Source organism: Drosophila eugracilis, unplaced genomic scaffold (assembly GCF_018153835.1).
Source record: "Drosophila eugracilis isolate 14026-0451.02 unplaced genomic scaffold, ASM1815383v1 contig_1101, whole genome shotgun sequence".
Lineage (NCBI taxonomy): Eukaryota > Metazoa > Arthropoda > Insecta > Diptera > Drosophilidae > Drosophila > Drosophila eugracilis.
In genome coordinates this window covers 718,997-734,508 of record NW_024571878.1, presented here as the reverse complement: position 1 = coordinate 734,508, position 15,512 = coordinate 718,997, and the positions used below count along the sequence as shown (strand labels likewise).

The window sequence follows — 15,512 nt, the reverse complement described above, 5'->3', positions numbered from 1 at the left end:
AAATGAAATGAAAAAATGCAAAAAGTAACAATGGATTGAAACGAAGAACGGCACCTTATGTAGGTATATCATACATATATATGTACATATTAAGGGTGCAGCGGGTAATGTTTTTTTGATTCGACGTCGCCTACAACGCAAATTACGTTATAGACAGCGACGCTTAGGGCTTTAACGCCAAAACTTTTGTATAAAATTATTTAAATGTAATATGTAAAAACAAAAAAATTACCATTTTAAACTTGTCAATCTACATTTTGGTAATAATATTTTTATATTGCTTTTAAAGTTTTCGAGTTTAACCCTAACACGCTTTTTAATACAACTATATTTGTAATAGCAATATTAGTTATTATTAGTTCAATTACAAGCCCATGAGATTATGAGACATTAGGAGTTATAAAATATTAAAAAACTAAGTTTACTACTTTTCGAATAGTCAAATGATCTAAATAATGAAATTGATTGACTGCTTCCCTCTTTTAAAGTTCCAAAAGTTCGTGTTGATAGGCGAACAGTAGTGTTTCTTTTTGGTATTGCGCAATATTGACGATAAAATATGAAAACATTAGTTTTTAGCTATTTTTCTGAAAAACATATAGTGAAAATTGGATAACCCTGATGATTCGTCAAAATACCAGTTTTAGTCTATAAAAAGAAATAAATGCTTACAATATAAAATGACATAAACCGTGGAGTTACACATTTCTCAAAAATATATGATAAAAATTTAAAAAACAACTGGTTTTTCCGCAAAAAATTAGTAATTTGGTCATCACAAAGCGATAAATGGTGATAAAATTAAATGCCATATGTCACGTAATTTCTAACCTTTTACTGTTCAAATTTGAGATTTTTCTTTAAGATGTTTATGAAAGGAAGGCGAAAATTTCCCAATTCCGTTTTTTGGCTTTAATTTTCTGATTTTATATTTCAATTTTAAACTAACCGCCGCATTTTTTGTGAGACCGCCGTATAAAAAGACTTTAATCTAGTAAACTGTTATCGATATCCGGAACAATAATCTTTGGGTTATCGATACTTTTGTTGTGCAATCGATGCTTTAATAGATATGTATGGTATTTTAAAACACACCAAGTGCGGTCATACTGGTTTCGTTTTATCGTCTGGATGGTGGTTGTGTTGTGCGCTAAAGTCGGTCGGCAAGCAATTTAAAAGTAACTGCAATCAAAGCTGAACTAAAAAACTCGGAAGTTAATAAACCGCAACTTTGAGCGTTGAGAAGCAAAAAAAAGGTTAACAGACTTTGAGCTGTGTTAATTTCAACATAAGTTGGAATTTGAGTGCTAAGCGAAGGAAGTGGAAGGAAGGACAAGAAACAAATTCGTTTTCTCTGCGCTCCTACTTTGCGTCTCTTTTTCGCTGCGAGAGCGAGTGTATATGTGTGAGTGAGAGAATCTGCAAAAAAGGAACGCCAAAAAAGCGAGAAATCGAGAAATAAAACGCAGTGGCGTGTGAATCACGAGCAAGCTGAATCATCACTTACACCAATACCTATTGGGCGAATACATTATTGCAGATATATCGCGCAGGATGGAACAGCACGAAGACGCTCAGTTTGACAACTATTTGCAGAACCGCCTTGCCGAGAGTCTGCAAATTACCGGTGACGCCGGTGAGCACCATCTCCAACTGTCGGACGCTACAGCGGACGAACTCTCTGCTCCTGGCGTCGCGCCCTCCAAATCGGAAATAAAGGATAACGACAGAGAAGGCGACGAGGAGTGGAAGTACATACACGAGGTCCAGCAAAGCGAAAAGCACGAACAGCAGCAGCAGCTCCTTTTGGCAGCGGAAACCGGCAATGGATTTGGTCCAGGGCTGCACTCTGGAGATTTAGTCTTGGGTCACGGTGCTGCCGCTGGTCTAAATCTAGACGAGGAGGACGTGGAATTAATAAAAAACGAAGGCGATTTGTCCACTAATTCTAACACAACCACTTCCACAGACGAGGTGGTGGGTCAGGGCCAGCAGGTAGCAGAACAATTGGCGGAACAGGATCAACTAGAGCAGCTGAAATCTCACCAGGAAGATGAAGACGAGCCAAGCTCCGTGGCTACTACTTATGGAACTAGCAGTCTCAGCGAGAATAATCCCACACCATTAGATCAGGAGAAGGTCGTGCTATTATCCCAGCCAGTAGCCCAAGAACTATTAGCGAGCTTTGACAACAAGGAGAACTTTGATTGTGCCGGGGAGCTAGAGGATAACCATTCCCAGCTTAATCCCAATGCTGTGGCCTTTGTACCCAGCTATGGCTCCCAACCGTCATCTCCCCTTCGGACTGTGGATGATCCCATACTCGATTTACAACCCCGCCAGATTCTGCTTGGTGGTCCCCTGGATGACCTGGTGGCGGAGAGTCCACGGAAAGGATCTGCCAGAGACAACATGGATACAATTGCGGTACCCGATGAGCGTGAGTTCGATACTGAGGCGAATAAGCGACCACACGAACTGGATCAGGAATCGGACATTTTTGGCACCAAAAACCTGGATATGCAGCTGTTGAACGGTGCAGAATCCTGTGAGTCAGCGGCATTAACGAATGTTCTGGATCACGGTCCGGAGACCAGTGTTGATATGGACTTGTCACTGGATCAGCTGCCCGCCGGCGCCGATATCATGAAGCAATCAATTTATGCCGAGCACAATGCCTCTATTGAAGATATCCTGAATTCCGTGCAACCTCTGCCCATGCAGACGGGCGATGAAAAGGAGCTGCTCCATGTCGAAGAAAAAGAGCATATCTCGCAGTCGCCTTCTACTGAGGAGCTTCAGGTTCAAGAGGAGGTACAGCAGGAGCAACATCATCAATCGTTCATGAGTGACGCTGATCAGGATCCAATGCAGGCTTCATTTTACTTGGAACATACTTCTAAGGAGACGCTACCATCGGAGCACGAGCCAGAACCTTATCCAGTGAAAAGCTCTGAACTTTTTGCGGATCAGAGTTTGTTGCTTGACACAAGTGCACCACAGTTTAGCCCGGAGTCAGACTCGCGTGTGGAGAAACTAGAGCTAGAGTCCCAGCAAGCTGAAATAGTGGACATCACACCTTCACCTCTTTCTTCTACTGAAGAGAAGCATCTGGTTGAGGACACCAAGGAGCTGGTTGAGAAGCCCAAGCTCGATCAGGAATCCCATTTCTTGGAGTCTTTTTCGGCCGGAGCTCTTCCACAGGTAAGCTAAAAAAGAAATATAAGAAAACTATAAAAAATAACAATTACTGTCATGCAAGAAATTTCTGTAATCCAAAGTTTCTTCGAGTGGATAGTAATTTTCTTTCGGCTTCTGTTTCTTCAATTTCTTCATTCTTTTCCTGTTTTATATTGTCCTTGCCTATTTTTTTTTTGACACCGGCATACAAAATAATCATTAATTTTGTTGGTATACTCCTTTTTCTCTCTGCTTCTTGCTCCTCGCTCATGCGTCACCGTCAACATTGCAGCTTTTCTTTGCTCTCCTTTTGTTCGTTGCATTCGGGTGGGTTGTACTGTGCTGCGAGTTAACTGCCACTCAAGTTTTACACCCTAAAGGACACGCAAGTGCTATCGCCAGGAGTCGATTATTCATCTTCGTTGTATGCACCCGACTTTTTCTGGGTGGAGTTTTCTTTGTTTACCGAGCTGGTTAAAAAAATAAAAGGCGATTCTGATCGGGTAGTTTGTTTTTGTTAAATTGTATTTGTTTTCTAGCTATGGCAGTAATAGGTAGTTCCGCTAAAGTAAATATTGTAGATTTCATATCAATGTAAGATTCGCGAAACATTTTTTGTTTTATTTTGTTTGGCATAGATCTTAATGCTTAAAAATTGCAATTTACCATAAATTACTTAACTGAAAGGATGGTTTTCGTAAACCATATAGAAAATTAAAAAAACTTTAAACACTATAAATTTTTGATACGGATTTTTCTTTTGCAATTTTTGGTTTTCTTTTTTGAATTGTTTTGGACTGCGGTCAATGCATTCTAATGAAACTTGGCTCTCTCTAAAGCTTTCCCCTTTTTTTCTTAACGTCTGCAATCTGCATGACTAGCAACAATAACAATAAATGGAAATGGCGTTGCCAACTTCTGCAAGAGTTGGACTCTTTTCGCTCCGTTGCAAATTCCAGCTTCAATGCACACACTCGTTTACACACAGACACGCTTTCATAATTAGAACAACAATAACAATTGCACAGGCGAACAGATTTACATATACAGTGGGTTAGAAAACGATGGGGGTGGAAAAAATCGAAAAATGTGGATAGAGATGACTTTGGACTCTTAATTGGGTCATGCACTCTTATATGTACACGCAAAAAAAACAGAATGTGTTTAAATTTTATAAGATTTTTGTTCTTCATGATCTGTTTTTCTCAATTAAGCCATTGCTTTTGCTAAAGAAGAAGAAGAAATCTCTTGAGCTGGGTTCAATATCAAAGAAAACTGGTTTTAACCCTTAGCTGGGTATCTCCAAAGCAATTAATTTTCGCGCATGCAAACAGATACCTCTCTGGACGTGAATTAATAAATTTTTAAGAAAAATCAGTGCTAAAAATCGAATGCAATTTCATTTAATCACCAATCGCACTTTGTTTCTGTTACATCACTTATATTTACTGTTTACAATTTAAAATCTGACCTTATCAAAGGCGCCTATCTCTAATCTGAAATATACCAACTGCGCAAATTTGTTCACGACTCCAAAAAATGATAATCAGAGTAAATCTGTGTGTAACAAAAAACATAGAGTTGCAAATGTTGCTATAGGCTTGTGCTGGTTGAAACTTTTAAAACACTTGAAAGAAATATTTATTTTCTTCAATTCTGGCTGTAATTCATTTAGTTTAAGTTCTGCAAAATTAATAAATATATAATATATAATATATATTATACATCACTCTAGATGTATAAATTTATTATATTTTTAGTTTTTGATTATATTAATACTTTAGATTGTTTACTTTATGTTATATTGCGATGGGTTTGTAAAGACAGGTGGAGACTAAAAAAGTCGGCTCGAATGCTTGCTAGTCCAGAGCAGTTGTCTAATATGAGGTTAATGATCAGAAGATCCTCACAAAGATGGTCAATTTGGTTGTTTTTGTTACTTAATAGATATTCGTGCGTGTCCGATGAAAGGCCGATGAAGGTGCAGCATTCGTGGCTGTCGATCCCAGCCCGGAGAGGTATATTTAAGCATATAGGATTAAACCTACAGTATCTATGGATGCATGTTTTATATTTGGTATTCTGGTTGATCTTAAAACATGGTCATATTTCGGAAAAATCTTGTACTTTTTCTGTAAAAAACTGGTTGAACATTTTCTGTAATATCTCTGCGGCTAATTTTGCTCTGCGTGGGTTGTGTTTGTATGGAGAGGACTGGCAAAAAGACGCCGGCTGGGGACCACTTGAAAACCGCTTGCGAATACAACAGACACGGCGAACTCAGAAGTATGGATAAGACTTGACGATTCATTTTACCGTTTTACATTTCGAGTTCAAGAGAAAATGCTTTCAGCATTATCGCGAGGAGGTCCTCTGCTTGTTTCTTGCAGATATAATATCTTATGGGAACTATGAGTGCGTTATCTAAATTTACATTGCTGCTCACATACACATATATAATTTTTAGCATGTACAGTTGTGGTGATAGCAACATAAACTGAAATTGTTTTTTAAATGTATATTTAGAAGATATATTCAAATACATTCAGGAACTTTGGAATCCTTTATATTGCCCATAGAACTATTTTCAAGTAGTATATATTAAAATTAAAAAAAAAGTATTTTGATGACCATAGCTGTATACAGTCTCGTCGTTATAAGCGCTGTGCACACTTGGAGATACAGCGCTTATTTGCAGTAGTTCCTCATCTCTTGCCGCCTGGTCAGTGTGTATTTATAAAATGCAAAAATCCTCTGCCAAGTTCAATAGCATTTCGTACACTCCTCTCAGCAATTTGAGTGTACAAAATAATTTTGAAGAAAAAAGGGAGACAAGATGACGCTATATATTTGTGGCTAAATTTGGCCCATGCAGCGCTTGGATAGATGATTTCCGAGATGGATGCAGGGAGATCTGGATTGCGGGGGATGACAACTCATGGCATATGTCGTCTTCTCTCCTGGCATAAAAATAGAGTTTATTCGTGGCCTTACCAAAAAAAAAAAGGAAAGTTCATTACATGACAGGCCTGGGTGGGGCCAAAGAATAACTTTAAGCATCTGCTTCTCTTCAGGAATTATTCGCAAGACTTAAGCTTGGCTAACATATCAGTGTAGATATAGCAGTGGAAAGATGTCGAATAAACGTAAATAATCAAATAACTGGGACTTTTAACCCAGCCCTTCTTACCTTTAACAGAAGCATTTTTATCCTTTATAGGGCCCCGATTCTTTACAAAGCAAAAAGCTGGGGGCATTGGCAAGAGCTTTTTGCCTCGCCTTGAAATATGTCTAGGTCTTGGAGCCAATGGTAAAGAACTCATAAAATGAATAACAACTCGCCAGAGTGTTACTCTTGTTCGTTTTGCAACGGACTGTTTGCCACTTTTTTTTTTCAATTTCCAAACCAATGTTCGTGAGCTACTAACAAACTTAGCCAGGTGTTTTATTACCATTTGCGCCATTAAATTTTTTTTGGCTTGTACATAACATAGCTGCCTGCTAGTTGTTCATTCTTTTTGTATCTCATATTTTGCTCTATTATGAATTTGCTGGTTTGACTCCTATTTTCTTTTACTCTTTTATTCATCGTGCAGCTTACCGTTTTTATTGTTAATAGGGGGTCTTTCCTTTGAGTTTTTCGTTTTATGGTCGGACTTCAAATTTAAGTTGGCCAAGAAAGCCAGTCAATTTCATGGCTTCGGCTCCGTTCTAACGTGTTTATCCGACTGCAGTGCGGTTACCTTCTATATGTATTGCTTTGCCTCTTTCCTATTGTAATTGTAAGTTTTCGGTTTATGTTTGTGCTTGCTGTATACTTTCACAAAAGAAAAAGCAAAGAAAACAAAAAAAAAATGAGAGAGGATAGAAAATCTAGATGAATAGTACTGTTAACTATCTTTCGTGTCGGCGTTTTCTTCCGTTTTTATTTCGTAGTAAATGTAGCTTAAAATGCTGTGTCTTACTCCTAACTCGTAGAGTAAGATTGGAAACGTTCTCTTTAAAATTCGTTACAAAAATTATAAGAATTAGTTGGAGCGAGCCAAGAGAGAGGTATCAACCATTGACAAATTTTAATATAAATATTTAAATTGGTGAACTAGTTTCACAGTAATGTTTTCCGTTCGGATTCGAGCCATTGTTGTTGCTGCACGGTTTTTCACACAGTCCAACTTCATCATCAGGGCATGACTACATAGCAACATGAATTGGCAAAACTTTTTTGGTTCTTCTGTCTTTCCTTAATCTCTATCCTCTCCCTATTTATCAGACAATCTTCTTTTCTTTACTTTTTCCCCAAGTTTTTTCTTGACTAAATTGCGAAAATTTGCCATGGCCGTAAGCCGGTTTTCCTACACAATTTGCGCTGTGTCTAGTATTTTTTCGTTTTCATTTAACTTTTCTTCGTTGGTTTGGTTGTTCGTTTTTTATTATTTATATCTCAACTGTACTGTTATTCATTAAGTCCCAGTACGCTCAGTCAAACGCTGTTTTTTGGATGGCGTCCGAATAACTTTAGGATTGTTATGTTTTTATATTTCTTACCCTGCAGGAGTATTATCTTTACTTGAAAATACAAATGATTCGTCCTGGTGGTTAATTTTGGAGAAATTTTAAAAGAAATTAAGATTTTGTTAATGAACTTAATGAATACGAATATAACTGTTCATCGCGATGGAAGATAAATTATATGATATTTCGTTTATTGCTACAGTTGCATTGCGCTTGGCATATGGCATACGGGCAAACCCAATTTTGCTCATAAAAAACACAGCGTCAGTAACCAGGCTTAGAATGAGGGGTGATTTAATTGAATTGTTTGAACTCGATGAGCTTGTTCCTAGACATTCTAGATTTTGTTTTTCATATATCTTATCTTTATTCTTGAAGCGATAATAATTAGCGTTTATACAAGTTTTGATTAACTTAGATGAAACACTATTTTTTCATTAAAACAAAAATTAACCAAATTATGTTTAAGAAACGTGAATTTGTATAACCTAAGTTGTTAGTTCCGTTAAAGATTTAAAAATAAAAAGTATCCTTAATAGACAATTATAATATATATAAAAAAAATGATGTCACTCTTTACTTTATATAAGGAAGCACCATTACTCACAGTGTGAATGTTCTGTGCTTCCGTAATTTCGATTATTTCCGAATTGTCAACATTTTTGGCTAATTTAAAAATAGAAATTACAAAGCCGACAAGAACACTCGTCCCTACATCCGCAAATACAATATTTACATACACATATATGTACATATTCGTGGATCCAATAACATTGGGAGGGGTCTTTCTCACTTTATTTGGCAGTGGTGTTCGAGGGAACTTTCAACTATCAATGGGCGTTGCCCGTTCCAAAGGTCTATAAATCTAAGAAAGCCGAATTAAAAAATCTTATTTTATTATTTTCTGTTAAAGTTTTCATATCTGTCACCAAAGGGTGGCTTCTTTTTCTTGGGCATCTTCAAGTTCTAATTTAAATTTAGAGTCATATAAGGTGATCCTAGACTGTTTCATCGCCGTTATCGTTTTTTTTTTTTTGCGACTTTGCTTTTAAAAGTGTGCGTGTGCTTGCCAAAAGCAGTAAGCGGCTGACAATTGCATTCCGTTTTTGGGCACTCCGGCTATCTGTCTTGCCTAATTCCTATCTTACTCATTGCCCTTTTAGATATTTAACGAGCCATGTCTATATTGATTTCTTAAAATGTGGACGACTGAGACTTGGCTAGTAATTTCAACTACTACTTTCTTGAATTGAATAATTTACTTGACGATGATTTATATGTAGGGGATACGTGACGGGTCTTGTGGTTAAAGACCGTTGTTTCTTCTTAGTTGGTACCCTTCGATTTATATTTTGTTAGAATGTGAATTTGTTTAATTTTTTTCATGCATTCCATAAGTTTATCTAAATATTTGTGTTTTGTTGTCTTTCATGTGTGATTTATGTATGTCTCCCCGCCGTTTCTCTCGGCCTCTTTTTGTGAGCTTTCGTGCAATTTCCTCATTTCCAGCGCACCATTCACAATTAACATAAGAAAAAATTGAAATGAGTGTTGGTCGCCAGTTAAAATTGTTGATGTCATCGTGGCGTTCTTTTGCTATTTTTTGGAGCTTCCCCCTTTTCTATGCTAGTCACACTTTAAAATCTGAAATAATGTTTTACTTTACATTTTTTTACTGGGTTACAGCGTATTGTAGAAGTATCAAAGAAATATTTGAAAATTGCAACTACCTATAATTACGGTATCTAAATAGGTATAGAACTGTAAAATAACCCCTATTAAAGTAAAATTATCATTTTTTGTTACTGTGATCGCCAGGTTGTGTAAAAGTTTGTCAAGATTTATATTATTAAATCGTTCTAGTATTTTTATTAAAAAGAATGCGCGAAAATCCTAACAATAAAGTATTCTACCGTCGATTTTACTATAAGCTGCTAACTTAAGATTTGAACTGATAAAATTCCAAAAAATAATCGACCAAAAATAACTGTGGACGCGAGGGACAGACGTGCTAGTCGCATTTGGTTATTTTATTTTACCAAATTGCGTCATTTTTGATAATTATTTCAAATTTCACGATGAGTCATGGTCAGTATCTAATACATACCTTAAGCAATCCAAAAGAGCTCTGACTAAACCCAGTTTTGTATATTTTTACCTTTTGGTCTTATTCGCTTCAGCTCACTTTTAACCCCATTACGCTTGAGTAACAGTCCAAGTCGAGAGTACGTAGTGCAGGCCAAAACAAACTATACTACACCAGGGGAAAATATAAAAAATATAGCCTTTTTCTTTCGTCTATTTACGCCTTAAATTAATAATAAAATAAGAATGAACTCTTGGATGAAGTTCCGTGTTTCGTTGTCCTAGAGCGGAGTATGTTTTTACAACCCAAGTAGTGTGATAGGCAAAATAATTATATTCCAATTTTAATCGTGTTTTACAGAATTGTAGTACAGAATATCGGTCACTGGAATCTGCATGCTTAAAGATTTTAAATAAGTCTAAAAGGAAAGCTTCTCAATGGCAGACAAAGATACTAAGCCAGCTTGGCTTGTCTTAATACTGTAGAATTATACCCGTTTCGCCAAAGGATAGAGCCATTAAAAGATAACCAGCGATATTGTACATTAAATTTTAAACAAACTGCTTTCTCTGTTTTGCATTAAGCAAGAGGGCTAAAAGTGGGCAACTAGCAACAGGGAATTGAGAATTCGTATGGGAAACTGGGAAAGTGGAGCTGAGAACGACCGATGGCAAATAGCCCCTGCTGGTGGCATTTACTGGTCAATGACATTTGAAGAGTTTCTGCGCACGCTGCCTTTGGTGTTTAAAGGCAGTCTAGGCGTGATATAGGAAAAGTGCCGGAAAAATGTTAACGCTACATTCACTTTCCGGCCCGTCCCTTTCTACCATCCCATTTCGCCGACACCTGTGATGGCAGAGTCCAAAACTAACGCCTTTCTCATCCGCTTCTTTTTCATTTTCTCATGTTCTTCTTTCTTGTTGGGACTGTACCGGATAATCGTAAAGTAATGTTCATATTTTCATTTTTTGCAGTCGGTTTGATATCGACTTTTAAATTAGCCTATATATAAAACAAATGCAAATTTTTGTGAAAATCGTGGCTTTTCCCTTTCCACTGTACTAATATTTGTTATTTTAACCTTGTTAGAAAAATATTGAGAAATTAAAAAAAAAATCATTTTAATTTGAGTTCAAATAAAATATACGTTTTTACCTAATCCCATCTATATTAAGGCAGGCTTGCTTCTGCTGTCTTGCTACTTATTGCTATCTCACTTTCACGAGTTAAGCTTTCGCTGGTGCGCTGATGTCATTGCAATACATTTTTTGTTAAGTAATAAGTGTGTGTGAATGTGCGTGTCAACCAACGCAATAAAGCGTAGACGATGTCTGAGTGAGTAATCTTACATTTTTGAAGCAGAAGGCAGCATGTTAGCAACACTCCAAATAGTTTTCCCTTAATGTTCACGATCAGATTTAAAGCTCTTATAGAGTACAAATATATAATTTACCAATTGGAATCAATGTAAAAAGGGTGAAGAAAGCGTTTCCGGTACCATACAATTTTAGGATCACAGGCTCTTTTGAGACAGTATGATCCATCAACCCCTTAATTTAGGAACTGTTTCCAATGTACTATATGATGTTAACGTGTCATTGCTCTTTCCACTTATTGATTTATCAGAAGTTATTAATCCTACACAATTACTTTGTTTTTCAGATGGAAGAGTACGCTGCTTTAAATGTAGCTTCCGGCTCTGAAGCTCAAAATCAAGAAATATCGCCTGTACCACAAGGTATTAATCCTTTTGCCCAGCCTTTCACGCCAGCACACCTGGCGGAGAAGCATGTGGAAGAGGAGTCTACACCTATACATCAGGAAGCACTGGCCGCCAGCCTTGATGAACTGGAGTTGCACGAGGAACTAGATGTGGATCAGTACTTTGGCAAGCCTAATGCGTCCTCCGAGCACTTCGCTTTAGGTGATAAGGAGCAAAAGAATGATGAAATTTCTCTTAAAAATTTTGTTTCCGAGGAGGAACATATTTCTGTTCCAAAGAATGAAGTGGTGCATACTATCGGAGACTTTGTTTCCCGGGAAGACGTTGCCACTGAAACGAAAGACTTTGTTCCCTTAAATGAGCAACCTGGTTCTTCAGAGGAGCAAGTGATTTTTACTGCTCCAGAGGAGCAAGTGATTTTTACTGCTCCAGAGGAGCAAGTGATTTTTACTGCTCCAGAGGAACAAGTGATGTCTGCTGCTTTATCGGAGCAACTCCAGTCTGATGCTCCAGGGGAGCCACTCATGTCTGATGCTCCAGGGGAGTCACTCATGTCTGATGATGTAGAGGAGACATTAAATGTTGCTACACAGAAATTAATTATTTCTCAGATCGTAGAGCCATTGGTAAATGCTGTTCCAGAAACAAAAAAAGAAGATGATTCTTTGGTTCCTGTTGCCGAAGTACTTTCTGTTGCTGCACCTGTGGTTATCGCATCCAAATCCAACTCAGCGGCTAAAGCAGGTGCTATTGCCGGAGGTGCTAGACCTAAACCAGTAGCCTCTGCAAATAAAACGACCACTGTTAGCTCGACTGCTGGTCGCCCACGCACCGCTCCCGTTGCAAACAAAGCCACAAGTACAGCCACTAAACCTTCGAATTCAACGCAGCCAACAGCAACCACTCGGAAAATTCTAAGCAGCAATGCAGCATCTGCAGCGAAACCTGCCCCCAAGTTAAGCAGCACACGAGCAGTCACAGCTCCTGTAAGCAAGACGTCATCGGGGGCCAAGGCCGTAGCTAGTAAGCCGACTGCAAGTGGAACTGCATTGGGAACTGCATCTGGAACCCGAGCATCCGCTCGTCCTTTGGCTAGTACCACAGCTCGCAAGCCAGCTACAAGTGGGGTAGGATCAGGGACTGGAGTTAGCTCATCAGCTCGCAGACCGGTACCAAATACATCCGGAACGGGATCGGCTCCTAGCAGCGCTGCTTCGAACAAGGCACGTCTGGCGGTCACTGCGACGGCCCCAGCCAAGCCAAAAGCATTATCGCCGCGCAGCACAACTTCCACTACCAGTGTGCGCAAGGTGCCAAGCACAAATACCACTTCTATTTCATCTCGCAGTCCTACGAAGCCGACAGCCAATGGAGTGGGCAAGAGCACCGTCTCCAACTCTGCCAATACCACCACTACAACCACAACGATCACAAAGACATTCACAGCACGCCCGGCTCCAAAGTTTACCCACTCGGTAAACTCAACTATTAGCAATGGGAGCACAACTCGACGGCAGCTAGTTCCTAGTAACTCATCTGCAACAACCACAACGAATATAAGGAAGTCATCGCCTTCAAAGGCATCGCCAGTCAAAGCAGCCTTTAAACCGCTGACACCGAAACCCAAAGAAACCGCAACAACCAAACCATCGCCAGCTGGCTTAAAAGCACGAAAATCTACACCCCTAAAGGGATCCACTTTAAGCAAGGAAGCAGGAACAACACCTCGAATCGAAACTACTTCAACGAACAATGGTCGGATTAACGCGGAGGATGCCGGAAAGCACAATGGAAACGGGCTTTACGATGTGGAGGTGGTCCAGCCGATTCACGAACAACAGTTTCAGGATCAAGTTGACCCTCCCCAAAATGGTGAAGCGGCCCTATTGGATATTTAAAGTACATCTCAGATTCCAAGGCACAGAGCTAAAACTACTTTACCAATATTATAAATCATATTAAGCAAAAGTATTTAGCGCGAACAGAAAAAGGAGTTGCGATCAAATAAATCATAAAGGAAAGATTGAATCAGTATACTGCTAACAAAATTATGAATTACTACTCATTGAATTTATTTATATTCGACTACGTCTTTGATTTTTTGCCTTGTATTACTGTCTAATAATGTATTTTATTGAAATGGCGTCAGAGCAAAATATTGTTTGTGCTAATTTGTGAAGAAAACGAAAGATCAATATCACCAAGTGCTCCGTTTTATTTAAGATTTAAGATGTTTTATTTATTAATTGTTCCTCACCCTCTGTTAGTTCTTGCTCATGTGCTAAAAGAAATTTTATACAACTTTTTCAACCCATGGACAAAAGCGGTGTTGAAGAACTCAAGAAATTACCATTGTCATTTAACACGATTGAAAACAATTAAGAAATGGTTAAAAAACGTAACCCAAAAAAGTATCCAAATTAAATAGTTTGCGTGTAGCAAGAAACAGAAGAGGAATTAAAGTCCAAGTTTAACTGTAGCTTTTAGTGAGCATACTAACACGTATATACTGAAAATTGAAAACGAATTAAAAACTCGAACGAAACTAATCCAACAAAACGTAACGTAATTTGAGCAGATGAAAACGTAGACTGTTAACCACTAAAAAGTAATAATCTAAAAAAATAATTAAGAATTTATGTGTTTTAATTGTCTTACCAGCACCGCACTCTTTCAGATTTAAAGCTCAGACAATTAACTTGTGTTATACAAGTTTTATTTTTGAACAATGCTGAAAACATTATAATTGAGTTTAAAAAATATATGAATCCCAGCACTAAATTTATTAGTTTAAAAAACCCAGTGTTATACTTTAATTTGAGGAATACAATTTAAACATTTTTTAATTTGTCAAAAAAGTCATCATACTTATTGGAAACAGGATCATACTGTACGACCATGTTTTAATTTGTTAAATTTGCAGGAATAGAAAAAACAGACTTAAAATGCATTAACATTGAATGTAACTCCAGCACCCCACTACTCATATGTATGGTTAAAACGATATTACCAATTAAAACAAAATGAACAAAAAAACATTAAAAACAAAAGATACTTTTCAGTTGTTTTATTATTCTTTAATTTTCGTATTATTTCATATATTGATTTGACGACTATAATATTGTGTAATTTGACGATTATAATATTGTGTAAAATGACTGCGACACGAAAGGAAAGGATTTGCACATAAAGGTTCAATTGCTGAATATGTCTTTTATGTATAAACCGTATAAATATGTACATCAGTCCCAGAGTACACGTCTTACTGATGTACTTGTCTAGTTTAGAAAGTTGATTGATTTGCATTATTGTTTTGCTAACCACCCGCCTCAGTGCCCTTCAGATTAATTTGCCTTATTATAAGTGATTTTCTATCTAAGCTAAATTATGATAATTACGTTTTATAACTAAGTTATTACGTCGAAAGCAACATGAGACATTAAGACTAGATGTAGCCAACAAAAACAAAACAGCAGCCATGGGAAGGGACAGAAAACTTCTCGACCACGATTAGTTTACATGAATTGCCAAATTCACAACTCGATCCCAATCATTATTATGAACAGACTGATAGGCGATTTAAAACCTACACTGCCTTAGGGCCTATGGATCTGCTGGCGAATACTTACTTCCCGTTGCATTTAGTCAAGGGAACAATATTTAAATATACACACGACTCTTTAAAACAATTACTGAACCTAATTGTACTAACCAAAATGACTTCTATAACAAATATACAAAAACAAATTTTATATAAACAATAAATATCTATCTATACCAAACGATAAACTAATATCACGCATCAAAAAAAAATTAGGGAAAAATACTACAAGAAGTGTATAACTAATGAATGTTAAATACAAAAATCAATTTCATAATGAATTTAAAATAAGGTGATTTTATTTAGGGGATCGGATTACAAAAATATCTTGTTTTCTTAATTTTAGGTGCAGTCGCAATCCTAAAGTTCATTTTTTTTTCAGTGAGTGCTCTATTTATAACAATTTCATT

General features: G+C 37.4%; 1 protein-coding gene across 1 annotated transcript; it reads left to right on the top strand.

The window, feature by feature from the left end:
• Positions 1-1,122: 1,122 nt before the first annotated feature.
• On the top strand, positions 1,123-14,555 carry LOC108109361 (205 kDa microtubule-associated protein). Its single transcript, XM_017217829.2, has 2 exons — positions 1,123-3,204; positions 11,441-14,555. Exons 1-2 carry the CDS (start codon positions 1,555-1,557, stop codon positions 13,397-13,399), a joined length of 3,609 nt encoding a protein of 1,202 aa, XP_017073318.2. The 5' UTR covers positions 1,123-1,554; the 3' UTR covers positions 13,400-14,555.
• Positions 14,556-15,512: the final 957 nt, after the last annotated feature.